Source organism: Pelecanus crispus, chromosome 6, assembly GCF_030463565.1.
Source record: "Pelecanus crispus isolate bPelCri1 chromosome 6, bPelCri1.pri, whole genome shotgun sequence".
In the NCBI taxonomy this organism is placed as follows: Eukaryota; Metazoa; Chordata; class Aves; order Pelecaniformes; family Pelecanidae; genus Pelecanus; species Pelecanus crispus.
Genome location: NC_134648.1, coordinates 14,832,703 through 14,847,592, shown reverse-complemented (window position 1 = coordinate 14,847,592; position 14,890 = coordinate 14,832,703). Strand labels below are relative to the sequence as shown.

The 14,890-nt window shown below is 46.2% G+C and overlaps 1 protein-coding gene across 1 annotated transcript in view; it reads left to right on the top strand.

The window, feature by feature from the left end:
- The first annotated feature begins 6,358 nt into the window (after window positions 1–6,358).
- Window positions 6,359–14,890, top strand: part of RRAS2 (RAS related 2) — a 44,616-nt gene continuing 36,084 nt past the window's right edge. The window contains exon 1 of the mRNA XM_075712081.1: window positions 6,359–6,463. Within this exon, the coding sequence (XP_075568196.1) occupies window positions 6,359–6,463 (105 nt within the window). The remainder of the gene's footprint in view (window positions 6,464–14,890) is intronic.

Here is a 14,890-nt window from a genome sequence, read left to right as displayed (position 1 = left end):
CTCTCGTCCTATCGCTAACTACATGGAAGAAGATTTACTTTATTTCAATTATTAAACTGTTCTTATCTCAACCCAGGAGTGTTTCTCACTCTTACTCCTCCGATTCTCTCCCCCATCCCATCGGGGTAGGGGGAGCGAGCGAGCGGCTGCGTGGTGCTGAGTTGCTGGCTGGGGCTAAACCACGACAGGGACGCACACTGATACAAGCACGGGGACAGAGAGTTGCAGGTGCTACCTCAGCTCTCAACCCTGAACTTGCCACCCACGGGTTCACCGAGCAAGTCAGGAGCTGCAGCAGCCCTCTCACTGAGGGCACGTTCTGGCACTGCATGGCAGCTGCCTGCTCCTGGGAGACACAGCTCAACTTGCCCCCTGCACGGGGGCATCGCGGATGCACTTATCCACCAAGGCACGGGCACCATAACGCAAGCTTCTCTGGGATGCTGGGGGCCGCCTTGGCCAGCAAGGTCTGGCCTTGCCCCATCCCTCCAGCCTGGAGACAAGTCTCAGAAGATGCCATGAAGCCCCCTGTGATGGTCTTGGGCAGCTCTCTGCCAGGGGTACGAACAGCGACTGAGGGCACACGTGGGGCTTGCCAGCCTCTGGGGAATGCCCTGATGTGGTCCCACACAGAGAGGGAGACGGGTCAGTGGTGAGCACAGTAGGTGGAAAGAGGTTTGCGGTGTAAAGGATTGAAGGCACCACGCTTCACGGTGCAGCACGGACGTGGCCACTGTGCTCCAGAGGGCCCTTGCGCTCAACAGCAAGGAAGTGCCATCTGGCCCCAGCTTGCTTCTGCTGTGTATCTCAACCAGCGGCTGTACCCTTAGTTACTCACTTAGTTACTCACTTAGTTACTCACTTAGTTACTCACTCCAGTTACTCATCTGGAAAGAGACCAGAAAAGGTACAGCATCCTTTCCAATAGAGTAAGGGTCTTCTTTGCAAGCAGTAATTTAGAGGTGATTTGCGGAGAAATTTTCTTTTGGGCTCGCTTTCACATTTTTAGGGTCTACGGGGAAGGTCTAAAAGGTACTAGTTTGGGTTTCTTTCCTGCTTCATTTTTATCCTAGCAATATCATGAAATAAATACATAAATAAGCACATGTGTAAAAATATATAAATACATAATATCTAAATGTATACAGGGGGAAAAAAAAAAATCAAGATTGGTTTGCTAGTTTTGCTAGAGGTTTGCCAGCTTTGCTAGAGGTTTGCCTGCATGCCTGTGTGTGCAAAACCTGACCTGCTCACTAAAGAACCGATGCTGGTGAATTCTCTAAAAAAAAAAATAAATTCGCCCACATGTTAATTGCTCAGTGCAGTTATGTAAGTGTTAGGGAAAACATACACCATCATAAACTTAAACAATCTTGTCTAAAAATCCTATTCCTACACAGTTTATTTTACACTTTTCTCTTGGGATGTTATTGTTTTGTAATTACTACTGGGTATAAACACATCCGAATTGCTAAAGTAATCATAATAATTAATAAAAATTGACAAACCCATCTTACAAATTACAGAAAAAAAAGGGGGGGGGGCATAGTATTTTTCTTTTGTAGATCAATTTCAAGCCTCAGAAAAAATGGCACATTCTGAAGTGTTTACTACAGACTACTGTACTGGAATAGGTAGATACAAAAATAGATGAGTATTTATAAAAAGCTATAGCTACTTGGCTGAAAATAGTTTTATTTCTTCCTCAGATAGAAGCTTAAGTGTGTCTGAGAAGAAATGGCTTATTTTTTCTTTTAGTTTCTGGGTGCTCCTTATAAGTGTAACAAATAATTCACATTTCTTATACTCAGGAAAAATTGTTGCCTGTTTTATTCTGAATTAGGTCTTACATTCTTATCCCAAGGAAAAGCAAATTGTTTATAATTTTCCTCCCTAGCTTCTTGTTTTATGGCTTTGAGAAACCCGGTTTCCTCCCATCTTCTTCCAGTCAGCGGTGGAGTTCTTGGTGGGAATCGCAGCACATGGGTCTCCTTAGGTCACAATATCGACACAGGACTGGGGTAATGTTTAAGACCTGCCTGAGCAGGGTAAAGAAACAAGTGCTACCGTTAGGTATACTGATAATCCTAAATTAGTGGAATAACTCAGTGTTAAAGTTACCTACCGTGCTGACTCATGTCCCAAAGATTTTGTAACTTTTTTCTGTGATAAGCCTGTGAACAAGTTTTCTTTTAAATAAGCTATTATGTTCTCACAGAGCACTTTTAGCTTTCAATATGTCACTTACTGCATACACGTCTTCTAACCTTCCAAACCCACATCTTTGCCAGGCTGCCAATGTAAAATAAAGTTCTGGATCTTTCCCCCAAGCACTTCCTGAGATCTTTTTTTTCCTGTCATTATATAAAGTGCTATGGTGCTCTTTCTTTTAAGCTTGCCATCTGGATGTCATTCTTGATTTTGTCTCTTTTTAAATATGCATATTCAGGCTAGACCTGAAATGACGCAGCTTCTTTCTATGTAACTGTTCTAGAAGCTGTACTTTCTTTCCCAGCCATTTCATCAAAACTTTGGTCATGTCTTCATCATCTCAGGTCTTGGTATTTCAAGTTCTTCCTCTGTGTTACGAACCCCCGTGTTTTCTACCTCCCTAGGGATGCAAACCGGTGCTGCAAGATTTATTTTCCTGACTGCACGGTCCATACAAACCCCCTTTTGAATCATCTTCTCCTGCCACCTTGTATCTGTCACAAGTTTCTTGTCTTCATCTTCCAAGCACCTCACCACTGAGCCTTTCCTAGGTTAGCTGATCTTGATATGAAACCTGGCATGTGTTGTAATCCTCATGCCCATGCCCTTATTCATATGTAAACCCCTTGTCTCCGGAACCCGGGGCTCCCAGCAAGAGCTGCTGGTGAGGGAAGACAAGGTGCCGTCTCTGCCAGGGCTGAGGGTGCAGGGAGTAGAGACTGGCACTTCCAGGGCTGGTTCTGCCCCGGCTGCCCGGGGACCTGCGCCTGGAGGGTCCGGCTTCTGTCCATTGGCAGCACAGGGAGTACAAGACAACCGTTTCCATGTATGAAATTACCATTATGCATAGATGTTTGAACACCCAAGGTTTTAGCCTATAACATCTCTGTACCTGAGACTTTCTTCCTCTATGTTTATACAACAAAGAGAAAACAATTCTTACTGGGATCTTTGGATGCAGTTATAAAGCTAAAAAAAAATAGTGCTGTTCATTAACAGCGGTCCATCTCTTGTTTTTCTGTGATCACTAGCTTGTGCTTTGCAAGAATATCACTCTATTTCTGAAACTGGATTTCATTACCAAAAATAACAAATGTAAAGAACTTAACAGTAATAGGTTTTTGCAATAGAGTCTTTTTTTAAAGTAATGGATGATTGTGTTAATTGTTTCAATCCTTTAACATATCTGTCAGTGTTAAGAAAACAAGATTTTCTTGTAGAATTCACAAGATTGGATAGCCACATCAGTGAGAACAGATATTTAAAAGGATGTGTAATGAAACTGAAACCTGAGAAAAGATAAGGGAAAATAAAAATGCTTGGTTTTCTATGTACCTTTAAACCAAGAAATCAGATACCCTGTTGCAATAGTTTGCACAGAGATTATTGTGCTCTTAAAACTCACTTAAAATCTGCTTTTCATGTTGGTGCCATTCCTGAGAGTGTAGTTTACTGGTTACTGTACTAATAGCCAACTATGAGATCATTAACTGTATTTTTATTAAAAAACACCCAATACTTGATAAACCAGCAGCAGTTCAATTTCTGTTTTCACTTCATCATAGTCTGCACTTGGGTTTTTCTTAAGCTAGAGAATGTAATGAAGAACTAGGAGGGAAGGCTTGTCCTGCTGGCTTAATACTCACACAGGTTCCGGATCCTGACAGCGGCCAGTAAATGATTTGTAGGCGACAGCGCCAGAACCAGGACATGTGGAAGGTAACTCCTTTCTCATAGCCAACCTGCCTTCAGGCTGCCAGTGTTTTAGAAACTTCCCCGAGTCAAAACTGCATCCCCGATTGCTGTGCTGAGTAGCTGCTCCATGCTCTGTGACTTTGTCTAACCTTTTGTCACATGGATGCAGTTTTGTTTTCCACAGCCCCTTGTGACAGTGAATTCCACAGTTCCATGATTGTCTCTGTGGAAAACAGTATTTTTTTGTTTGTTTAAACTTGTTTCTTCATACTATCGCTGGGTTCCCTTAGTTCTCCTATTTTGAGTTTCTCTGTTCAAATTCTCTGTGCTGCTTAGGACTTCACAGACCTCTGTTGTATCTCCCACTCACTTATCTCTTTTCCCAACTGGAAAATCTTAGACTATGTATTCTCTCTTCTGTGACTTTTTCCTTATTTCTGATCAGCCATGGCAATAAGGGAACGGATGTGAAAAAGCGGTTTATCACTACAGAAGAATCCCAAACCAAGGGAGTCTGAGTCCTGGCATTCCTCTTGCAAAACACAGTTGTGAATCCCAGCACCAGAAGTGCTTTCCTTGTCTCCCTCTCTTACAGTTACCCCATTAACTCACGAGGAATCGGCTTGTTTCCTGCGTGTCGAACGCTCTTGCCTTCCACTGAGCTAGAATTAGTGTTGAAAGATGTTTATTTATTATGTTGGTTTTGGTTTTACAGTTTTGCTTTCTTTTAAGCAGAGAAATCCAGTGCAAGAACTGCAAAGTTCAGCATGACAAACTAGAAAATGGTAAAATTAAGATTACGGGTACATCATTGATTTACCCCATGTGTATATATGGTATCATGTTAGTTCTTAATTAGCTCCACAATATGTTATTTCTCTGTTAGTCACTGCGTCAGGCAGACAGCTAACTAACCAGGTCTGTGTAGGGAAGGAGGCTCCTGCCTGTGGGACTCACTTCCTTCGCTGCAGAACCGAAACGTGTCAAATGCAGCAAGGCAGGGTTTCTTGGGTGAACAAGCAGAAGGCTACCTGGACTGCTGTCCCTGCCTCCCCGCACAGCTTCAGCGCTGTACCAGACAAGTCCCTACAATAAAGTTTTCATACGTGGCCACGACTTCTGCTTTCGTTATTTTCCAGGTGGGAGGAGCGCGTCTACGTTAGACTTGTTGGTGTGGCTACGCCATTCAGGAATGTGATCACAACTGACCGTTCCACGCCGGCAAAAGGGTGTACGTGTGTTTGTATGTGTAAGAAATATATGATTTTACTGCTGTATTTCTTTTCTAAAAGGGGAGAGGGAGAGGAAGGGAAGAAAGAATTAGCCTGAAAGTAGGTCTACCAGCAAAAGTTTTGCTTCTTTGCAGTATGCGCGACGGCCATCTGCCTAGCATTTTGGATGTTCGGAAACGTGTCAGACAGTAAATTATTACCAAAATAGGTGGGTCACTACCAAAAGCAGTCGTCTGCCCCCCCCCGCCCTCCCGATGTAGTAGAGCTGTAGAGGACCAAGGTGAATTTACCACAGACTGCAACCAGAGCGCTCTGGCCGTGCAGAGAAAAGGGTGAATACGGGACCGTGACACCCAGCGGTGGGGGACACCCCGGGGAAAGGGTGGCCTTGACCTGAATGGCCTAAATGAGCGGGAAACCCATTCTCGTGCACCTGATGAAGAGCGGGGAAAGGCTGAAGTCTCTCTGACTTTTTCGCCCCTTTTCCCTCCCGGTGTGTCTGTGCCTGGAACTAGCGATGCTTCGGCTTTAAACCCCGCCGTGCCTGGGCTCGGCATCTGCACGAAGGGGCGGCGATACCGCCCTCCCCGCCTCGCGGGTGCCCAGAGGGGTTCATTAACGCCGATGAAGCACCCAGCGGCGGGAGGGCGGGCGCCTCCGCGAAGCCCACGAGGGAATCGGTCATCACCTCCTTAGCGCTCGGTTCGCAGGGAGGGTGCGGGGGAGAGGGGTGACCCAGGGGCCGTCGCAACCCGCAGGTTGCAGAGGAAGAGGCAAAGCTGCCGAGAACCCGGCTCTGGGCGCCCGGCTGCCCGCCAGCGCCTCCCGCCCGGCCCCGGGCTCCCCCCGCCGGGCCGGGCCGGGCCGCGCTGCCCTCAGGAGCGCCGCGCCGGGGCCCTGAGCGGCAGCCCCGCCCCGCAGCCCCGCAGCCCCGCCCCCTCATGCATATGCTCGCCCTCATTAGCATAGCGATGAGGCAGGCCCCGCCCCCCGGCGGCCATTTGTAGCCGCGGCGCCCTGGCTGCGGGGGCGGGCGGTGCTGCCTCCGCTCGGCTCGGCGCTGCCGGCGGCGCACTCGGCGGAGCGCAGGGGCGGCGGGGCCTGCGGCTGCTCAGCCCCGGCGGGCCGAGGAGGAGGGAGGGGAGCGAGAGAGGAGAGCGAGACAGGCGCCGGACCCGGCGGCGGCGCCGCTGCCGCGATCGGCTCCGCTCGGCTCCCCCATGGCCGCGGGCTGCAGGGACGGCCCGGGGCAGGAGAAGTACCGGCTGGTGGTGGTGGGCGGCGGCGGCGTGGGCAAGTCGGCGCTCACCATCCAGTTCATCCAGGTGAGGGGCCGCGGCGCGGGAGGGGGGCACCGCTCCGCCCGGCCGCGGCGCCGGGGCCTGGGCGCTGCCCGGCGCGCAGCGCGGGGGGGGGGGGGGCGAGGCCGGGGCCGGGGCCGGCGCGGCGGGCGGGCGGGCGGCAGCTCCCGGAGGCGCCGCGGGCTGGTGGCGGCGGCGGCGGCGGGGCTCGCCGGGCGGGGAAGCGGGAAGCCGGGGCGGGGAGGCGGCGGCGGCGTGACCTTGAGGGGCCCGGGGCGGTGGTTGGGGCGCGGCGCCCGGGGCGGTGCGAGCCCCCGGGAAGGTTCTGGAGGGCGGGAAGGGGCGGACGCCGCCCCCGGCCCGCCGGGCGCCTCCGCCGCGCTGCGCGGCTCCCGCGGCCGGCGCCGCCGGGGTGGGGTTGCGCCGGGCGTGCGGGGGGCCGGGGCCGCCGAGGGGTCCGGCCCCGCGCCCCGCGCCCCGCCCGGGAAGCGGCAGTGGCGGCCGGGGGAGCGGTGGCACTTGGCGGCCGGCGCCGAAAGAGCGGCCCCGGGGCTGAGCCTGCGCCGGCCCCGCACGGGGCGAGGGGGCTCTGGCAGCCCCCCGGGGGGAGGAGCGGGGTTGGCCGGGAGGCGCACGCTGTGCTCGCCCTGCCCAGCCCTCGCCCGCCGCCCCTCCGAGCCCTCGCTCTTGATCCTTCAACTTCTGGATAATCGAGCTCTTTCTCCCGTTCGTTTCCAGTAAAAAACGTGACGGAGTAGGTGGTGTAAAGGGTGCGCATCAGTCTCATGAGGAGGAGTCCTTTTTCCTGTTCTGCCACGAGTTCAGCCATACCCCCTTTATTTATTTTTGTCTTCTGCCCTGTTGCTTTTAGTGTTTCTCCCGCTGTCATGGGAGCATCATTAATCTACCTCTGTTTATGGAGAAAGGAGACGACAACTGCTTGCGTTCTGCTTGCTGCTGTTGCTGGTGGCAGACAGGCAAATCTGGAGAGAATGTCTTTTTGTTTGTTTTCTTTAATTCCACCGAGGAGAGGCTGTAATATTCTACCTGTCCTTAAGACAGGCCACTTGACAGCAAGGCAGACTCACCTGTTAATGTGTGGGGAAACTATATTCTCAAAAAATATTTTGTTAGAACAGATGATACAGTAGCAAATAGACTATTTTTTTTCACTTCAGATTTTCCTCTGCAGTCTTCTCGGTGTGTGGATTGAATTCCTCATTGCTTGTATGTGGAGGTAATGAATTACTGTTTTTGACTGAAGCTGGTTTAGAGTGCCGTTCACTCAGACATGGTACTGTTGCTTTAGATGGCATTGCCTGTGTCTTCCTGTGGACATCTAAAGTGGTTGTGACAGTAATATGTGCAGCTGGGCATGGCTTATGCTCAGTTCTGAGATGCTGCTGTCTTGGAAGATGTTGCCGAATGGATCTCCTGAGTCCCCGGCTACGTTAAAAGCTTTTGGATAATTTTAACTTAAAAAAAAAAAAAACAACAAAACTCTTTCATTTCTATTAACGACGTAAGGAGAGAAAAAAAAAAGTGAAGCTCACACTTGATGCCTTGGTATGTCCATTTGTTTTAATAGCAGTAAGGTTCTACCGAGTACTGGATAATTTCAATGTTTGAGTGCTGGTAGGTATTCATTCTTTGAAGTAAAAGCTTGAGCTACATCCATGTAGAAGTAAAAGTTTTGGCTCAAGTGCTGCGACTGATGCTTGTCTTCCAGCAAATATCTGCAAAAGAGGAACCTGTGTCTGCTTTGTCACATATAAGAATCTCTTCAAATTAATAGCAGAAAAAGGAATACTTCACTTTGAAGTGGTGAGGGAGCAGCACTGTAGTGTTAAGCTGACATGTTGAGGGTGAATTTTTCAGAACAACTTATTGTCAGTTTGTATTAAATTATCTACATATTTTTGCCCTCTCAGCTGCTTTATCTCAATATAAAATTTTGCCGCTACAAAGTGAAGTTTAGCAGAAAATTCAACCTTCTGAAAAAAACCTGAGAAATAGCTGGGAAACAAAGACCTGAGCAGAACCTCAGGTGCCTCAGGGAAGAGTTTTGTATTGTTTCCATGTAGTTGCCGTGTAGTTACGGACAAGAAGAGATGAGGCTTGGTATATTATTTATATACCACAGTATCCTCCTGAGCTCTTAAAGCTTATAGTGTTATCAAGTGTGTGCGATGCCTTGCAACCACTACTGTAGTTTCTGTGTGGCAAGTGTATTGCCGAATATGTTGTTTGTCTTTTAAGACTGCATAGAAACTGCTCCAAATTGTTTTAAAATTGGTTACAAGCAAGTCACATGCTTCATTTCTGGCATTTCTTAGGATTAAGTGACAAACTCGTAGTTGCCTTCACTAAAACATGGATCAGTACTAGCTCTTGCCCCATGATAAATATTGATGTTGGTGAAGGATTTCAGTTCTCTTTTGCTGCTTTATTGCTTGTCTTTAAAATAGGGCTGTCACCAGCTCAGTTTTGAAGCTTTAAAAGGAAAGGTTCTTCTTGCTGATATCAGAAAATATTTCCACACTTGATCTTGCTTTCCTATAATCTTGTATTTAATTTTCAGTAAACCAGTACTCAAGTAACAGTTACTCTTGCTTCTACTTCAGTGCTGCTGATTATTTTCCAGTAAACAAGACTATTGTGGTGATAGGATATTGGGGGAAAGCATATGCTGTGATTTATGTTGTATATTTGAAAGACTAAGGAGGATTAGTATTTGAAAATGGGAAAACTCTGCCTTCATTTCAGGTGAAATAAATGAAAACGAGAGGAACCGAGGCTGTAGGAAGAACCAGTTCATCTTCTTTTTTTTTTTTTTTTTTTTTTTTTGCCAGCTTTCTGGGATTTATGCACAGCACATCCATCCTTTCCAGCTTTGTTTAGGTGTTGGTGGGGAAGCAGATAGCATTTGTTCTTATAACAGTAGTAATGGCTGAGGTTGGACTCTTATTATGGTAGTGATCAGCACGTAAAGCACTCCTGTGTGCGAGAGAGTATCGGTTCCTGAAGGTTGTTGTGCGTCAATGTGAGCTGAAACAACAATGTTTTTGTAAGGAGGCTCAGTGAGCAAACCCATGTCATGCAATGAAAGCTCTTTCATGTACTGGGTTCAGCATCATCACGCTAACTAGTACAGTGCAGTAGGAAAGGTACAGGAGATGTAGCTGGTCAGTTGTGTATAATTGCTTGTGATCTTGGGTTCACTTTTCAGAAGTTCGTCTAACAACTTGGGGAAACTTTAGACTGCAAATCAGCAGATCAAAGCTTTCAGTGGTTAGATGACTGGTGTGTTCCTCAAAATTCTTCCTCTGGGGAGATAAACACAGCTCAATATTGCTGTTGGTGGGCCAGGATTTCATCCTGGAAATATCAAATCATTTCCTTTAAATCAGGATATGATATATGAACTTACTGCTGTCAAGTCTGTGCACTGTTAAGACAGGAAGTGAAGATGTTTTAATTGTAGAGGAGAGCTGATGGGATCTGTCACAGCTGTAAACTTTAGGAAATCAGCGGTGAATGATAGTTCAACATTACACCACAGTATTCTGTGAAACTGTAAGCGATAGAACTAAGCATTCCTTCTCTTACTTAAAACATACACAAATAATCCATCATGCTCCCATCCCAAGAGGCAGAAAACTTTTAAAATGCATTGCAGCCAGTTAACTGGCCTCTTAGCAGGCTGAGGTATTTGGGAGTGTGAGCTGTGCAGAGCACACAGCTGTTGCCACAATAGCTTTTCTCCAGCTGTCATGCAGAGGTCTGTCACAAAATACCCCACATTCCCTTCTAACTTAGCCCTTTGTAATATTCAGGTTTCCTTGCTCAAAGGGAGTACAGCCTAGCAAATACCTAATCACCCTCTGCATTTTTTTTATCCTGCAGTTGCCATTTACTTCATGGTTGTGGGGTTTTTTTGTTAAACTGAACAATGTATAGCTAGTTTTAGCAGTATACAGCAAGAAAGCCACTCATGTTTTATTCTTTCAAATCCGCTCCGCAAAATAGCGGATGCTTTTGATCAGAATTGTTAAAATTATTTGTCATACTGGTTTTCCTCTTAATAAAACTAGCTTTTGTTTTGTGACAATGACACGTATATTTTTGCATACGCAAACTTTGGTGTATTCACAAACAAGAATGTATTGGTTAATAAATGTCACTAGAACCTTGAGATGGTATTGACTGGATGTAATTCAGTGTGGCTGAGTTGAGCTTAGTTGGTCAATCAGCTTAATGTTAACTGTGGTAATCCATGAATGTGTTTGAGACTGTTAAAACGCTTAATGTGATATAAAATGTATGTAGGCGTTCAGTGTTTGGGGTTTTTGTTTGTTTACCGATTTACAAGCTTAATTCTCACAGCCAAATTTGTAAAATAAAATGTTTTTAGTATTGCTCTTGAATTGTCAGTAGCAAGTTCTGATTGGAGCTGAGCTTACTGTTCTTCTAACTAGTGAGTAAAAGGAGTTGGATGTAGATTTGTTGACTAATGTTAATATCAGACTCTTGTCTGAAAACAAGCATATATGACTTGCAGATGGGTGGTGAGCAGCTGTTCAGACTTTTTTTTTTTTCCCCCTTTTTCCTTTCCTTTTCCAAGCTGCTACTTTCACAAGACTGTTAGTTCTCATTAACTAGCAATAAAGCTAAAGGTGAGTTATCTCAAAGTGTCTTTTATCTCTTGATATAGCTGTTGGGCAAGAAAATAGCTTGTTCTGAATTTTATGGTAAAGCTCTAAAACAGAGTATTAAAGCAGATTGAAAAGCAACAACTGAAAATGCAGCTGGTGCTTGAGCTGGCATGCTGAATGTTTGACAGACCCCGATGTCTTGTTGTACCACTTCTGTATGCTAGACCTAGGGGGGATGTGCAAATCCCTCTGCAGTTTCTAGGTATCGTGACTAACCGTTGCTGACTGTCAAAAAAAATGTTCTTCAAGTAAGTGCATAAGAAAATCAAAGGAATAAAATGCCATGAATTCCAGGCTGCAGATTCATGCAGGGCTATGCTAGGACTGGTATGCTTACTTTTGATAAAGTGTGGGGCCTTCTTACAGTAAGTACTACCGTGTAACGCAAGGTGACAAAATACAGTTTAGGAGAGTGAGCGATGGATTGTTGGCATCTATTGAGGTTAAAGGTGGGGGGGAAAAAAAAATCCTAATCAAAACAAAGCACTTGTGATGCAGTCGCCTGGAATAATAAGGACTGCTTGTTGCACTTCTTGTGAAACTTGAACTGCCGGGCTCCTTGCTTTCTAGAGCACTGTTACCAAACACAAGATTTGTCTCGCTCCAGTTAGTTGTATACCTACAGCCTGGGAAATGTAGTGGGTGACTTCAGGCTTAACTTGCAGGCAAGAAGGAAGCACTGGTTTGCACGGTAGTGTTCTGGTATGGCTAGCAATGGTGTAATGCATTGTAACTTAGCCAGCAGGGATGCTGTGTATTAATATACACACACAGTAGAGCTGAGCTGGGTTCAAAAGCTGGCATAAATTTGGAGCAGTGCTTAAATTTTGAGATGCTGATCATTCTGGTTTTGAGGAATTTACAATCCTTTCTCAAAGTGAAATTCCTTTGGGATAATTTAAACCACACTGCAGTCAGAAAGCACCTTTCCGTCTGTTAACCCCTAGCAGCAGTTGCTTATATAGCAAGTAAATATTGACGTACCTTTTGGTTATCAGGTTGTCTTCTACTGCCACTTACACAAGGAGTACTGGCACAGCTTCCTGGATTACTGGCCGGCGTGGCCTTTGCACTCTTGGGGATGAATAGGCAGCCGCTGGCCCGTAGCCCTGTTCCTCCTTCCTGTGCTAGAGGGAGAGGCTCCTGCTTCTGGCTTTGGCTGGAGCTCTGAATTCCAGTATTCAGTAGTGGTGGTAAAGGGTAGCTCTTATAAGTAGAGCCCTTATATTGAGAGAATTTTGAAGGACCTGAATGGCTTGCGTTCGTATACCTTATGCAACCTGTCTGCGTTTACCAAAGGCATTACTAGCACTGAAAATGTGACTGAGCTTCTTGACGTACCCAAAGATAAATACCAGCTTCATGAAGTGAGAGGTAGCAGTCTTCTGGCTAGCTGGTAAGAAGCTAGTTTTTTTGCAGACCTTCCTAAATGAGTCACTCTTCAGGTCTAGACTGGTATGACACAAGTGGATAATTTCTTCGTTGCTTCTGACGACTCAGGTGGCTTAACTGCACTGGTTTGGTAGTCTCGTCTTCAGTTATGGCCATAAGCACTGTTAAAGGAAAATGTAATGTCCAGGTAAATGCAGCACTTACTTCTTGAAATAGAACACATTTACAGTATGTAAAACCAGCATGAAAACTGAAATCACACCTCTAATTGCTGCTTTTTTTTTTTTTTTAACTTTTTCCAGTTGCTTTGCATAAAACATGTCCAAAGATTTCTGGATGGAACTTTGATCAACCAAGACAAATTTTTACTGAGAGGGGTAAACTGAATGGGATCCAGATTGAAAAGCTTAATTGCAAATAATACTGGTAGGCAATGTTTGCCTGGCAAATGGTTTGCCTTACAAAGTTGCTGGAGTTTTGTCTTGAAATGCTGACAGTAGCCTGTTACTACAAATTCAGAGTTGAATTGGGTCCTGGGTGAGTTATTTCTATCTGAGCAGTGAGTGAGGCCCTACCTATTTGTCCTGAACTGTCTGGTTCTCTTTACTGAGAGATATGCCCCTTTCTTTACCAAGAGAGATATGCCTTGTGATCATGAACAATTTTCTTTTTTCAAGGCTCCTTTTTACTTTCATTTCTTTGCCATTTTAATGTTCTAGCTCACAGCTTAAGAGTGGTTGTGGCTTGGGTCCGGGATAGCCTGTAAGGCACTCTGTGGGAACAGGTAATAATACAAAAGAAAATACTTCTTTCCTCTCTTTATAACTTAATTACTTGAAATAGATAGCAGGCAAAAAGGATGTTTACTTAATCTGTTTGCTTTGCCTTTTCTTACTTATTCTCCTCCGCCGACACACCGTGTGCATACTTAAACTAGTCACATCCCAACGTGTAAACTGCCCGATATGCGGCACTGCTTCTAGATGGAACTTCCATGAAATTACACTTACTTTTCTTACAGATTGCTTGCTTTTACTACTTGCTTCTAAGAGGGCTGGCTGGAGCACGGTGCATGGGCTGTTCACGGTTAAGTCGAAGAAGGTCACGTATTCACCTTTGAAGCGCTTGATCTTACAACTGATCATTGCGCACCGCGCTGCCCGTCATTAAAGTGAGATCGGGGTTTCTTGTCTGCTGCTGGAAAGGGAAAGGCTAAAGGCTGGAGAACTTGCACTTTAGCTGTCCTCAAGTATTCGCAGAGCCTCAAACCTGAGCTGGGTGGGGGTTACTGAGGAGGACTGTAGCGTGCTTCTCCTGTTCCGTGGGGGAGTGCTGTAAGCTCTGCTATGGATGGAGATCCTGTTGGATGGTCGAGTCCGGTGGTGGTTTTTGTAATGTACAAATGTGCTTGCACAAAAGCTCGCAAAGGACTGAATAGGGGAAGGTGTGTTTCCAGAGGCTTCTGGGGAGCTCCCCGAAAACGCGATGGAAAGCGAGGGCTTGTGTGCGGCCGCGAGGGCTGTGCCGAAGCTGTGGCAGGTCGGGGCGGCGTGCTGGTGCGCTGGAGAAACTGAAGGGCCTCGGAAGTGAGGGCAAGGTGGTTGGTTGCTTCTTAGAAGGGACAGCCAGCGGGGAGGCACAAGGCTAGGGGGACGTTTTCGCTCTTAAAGCGTGAAGAACAGGGTTTTGCTGTAACTGAGGGTTGAATTTGATAAGCTAGTGCTACCAGTAAGAAAGAATGCTCAACAGGTCCTTGTGCTGCCGCAGAAAAAATTTACCACTATAGCTATTTATTTACTCCATGGAGATCACGGAAACTCCACAAGCACTCAAGAGTTAAAAATAACCAGGGAGTGTTTTTACCCGGGATCGGTTACCCTGTCTGGTTCGCTGTGCGGCTCTGCAAACAACTTCATCTGGCAGTCGTGCTCATTCAACCAGACCTGCACCAGCTTCTCAGCTGTGTCCGGAAAGTAAACTGTAGTTTCTGGTGAATCTAGATAGGAATGAGTTCAGATGGTAGGAATGTGTGCAAAAGGGCGCTATTAAAGATAGCATTAAGTACTAGCTGCTAGGACCAGTGCACATTAATAATTAACTAGATGTTAGCACTGACAGATAAAAATGCTACAGTTCAAGCAAAAAAAAATGTGTAACGCTAATGACCAAAGTATTCTGCAAAGGTCTTTATGCAGAAGACTTGAGAAGCAGATTAACCTTAGGTACACATATTCATAACTGTCATCTGTGTTGCTTTCCTCAAGTCTTTTAAGCCAGAAAATAAACTTGAGCTTCCCTAAAACTTATAAGGAAATTATTTTTCCAGTGCTGTTCCGAGTATTCT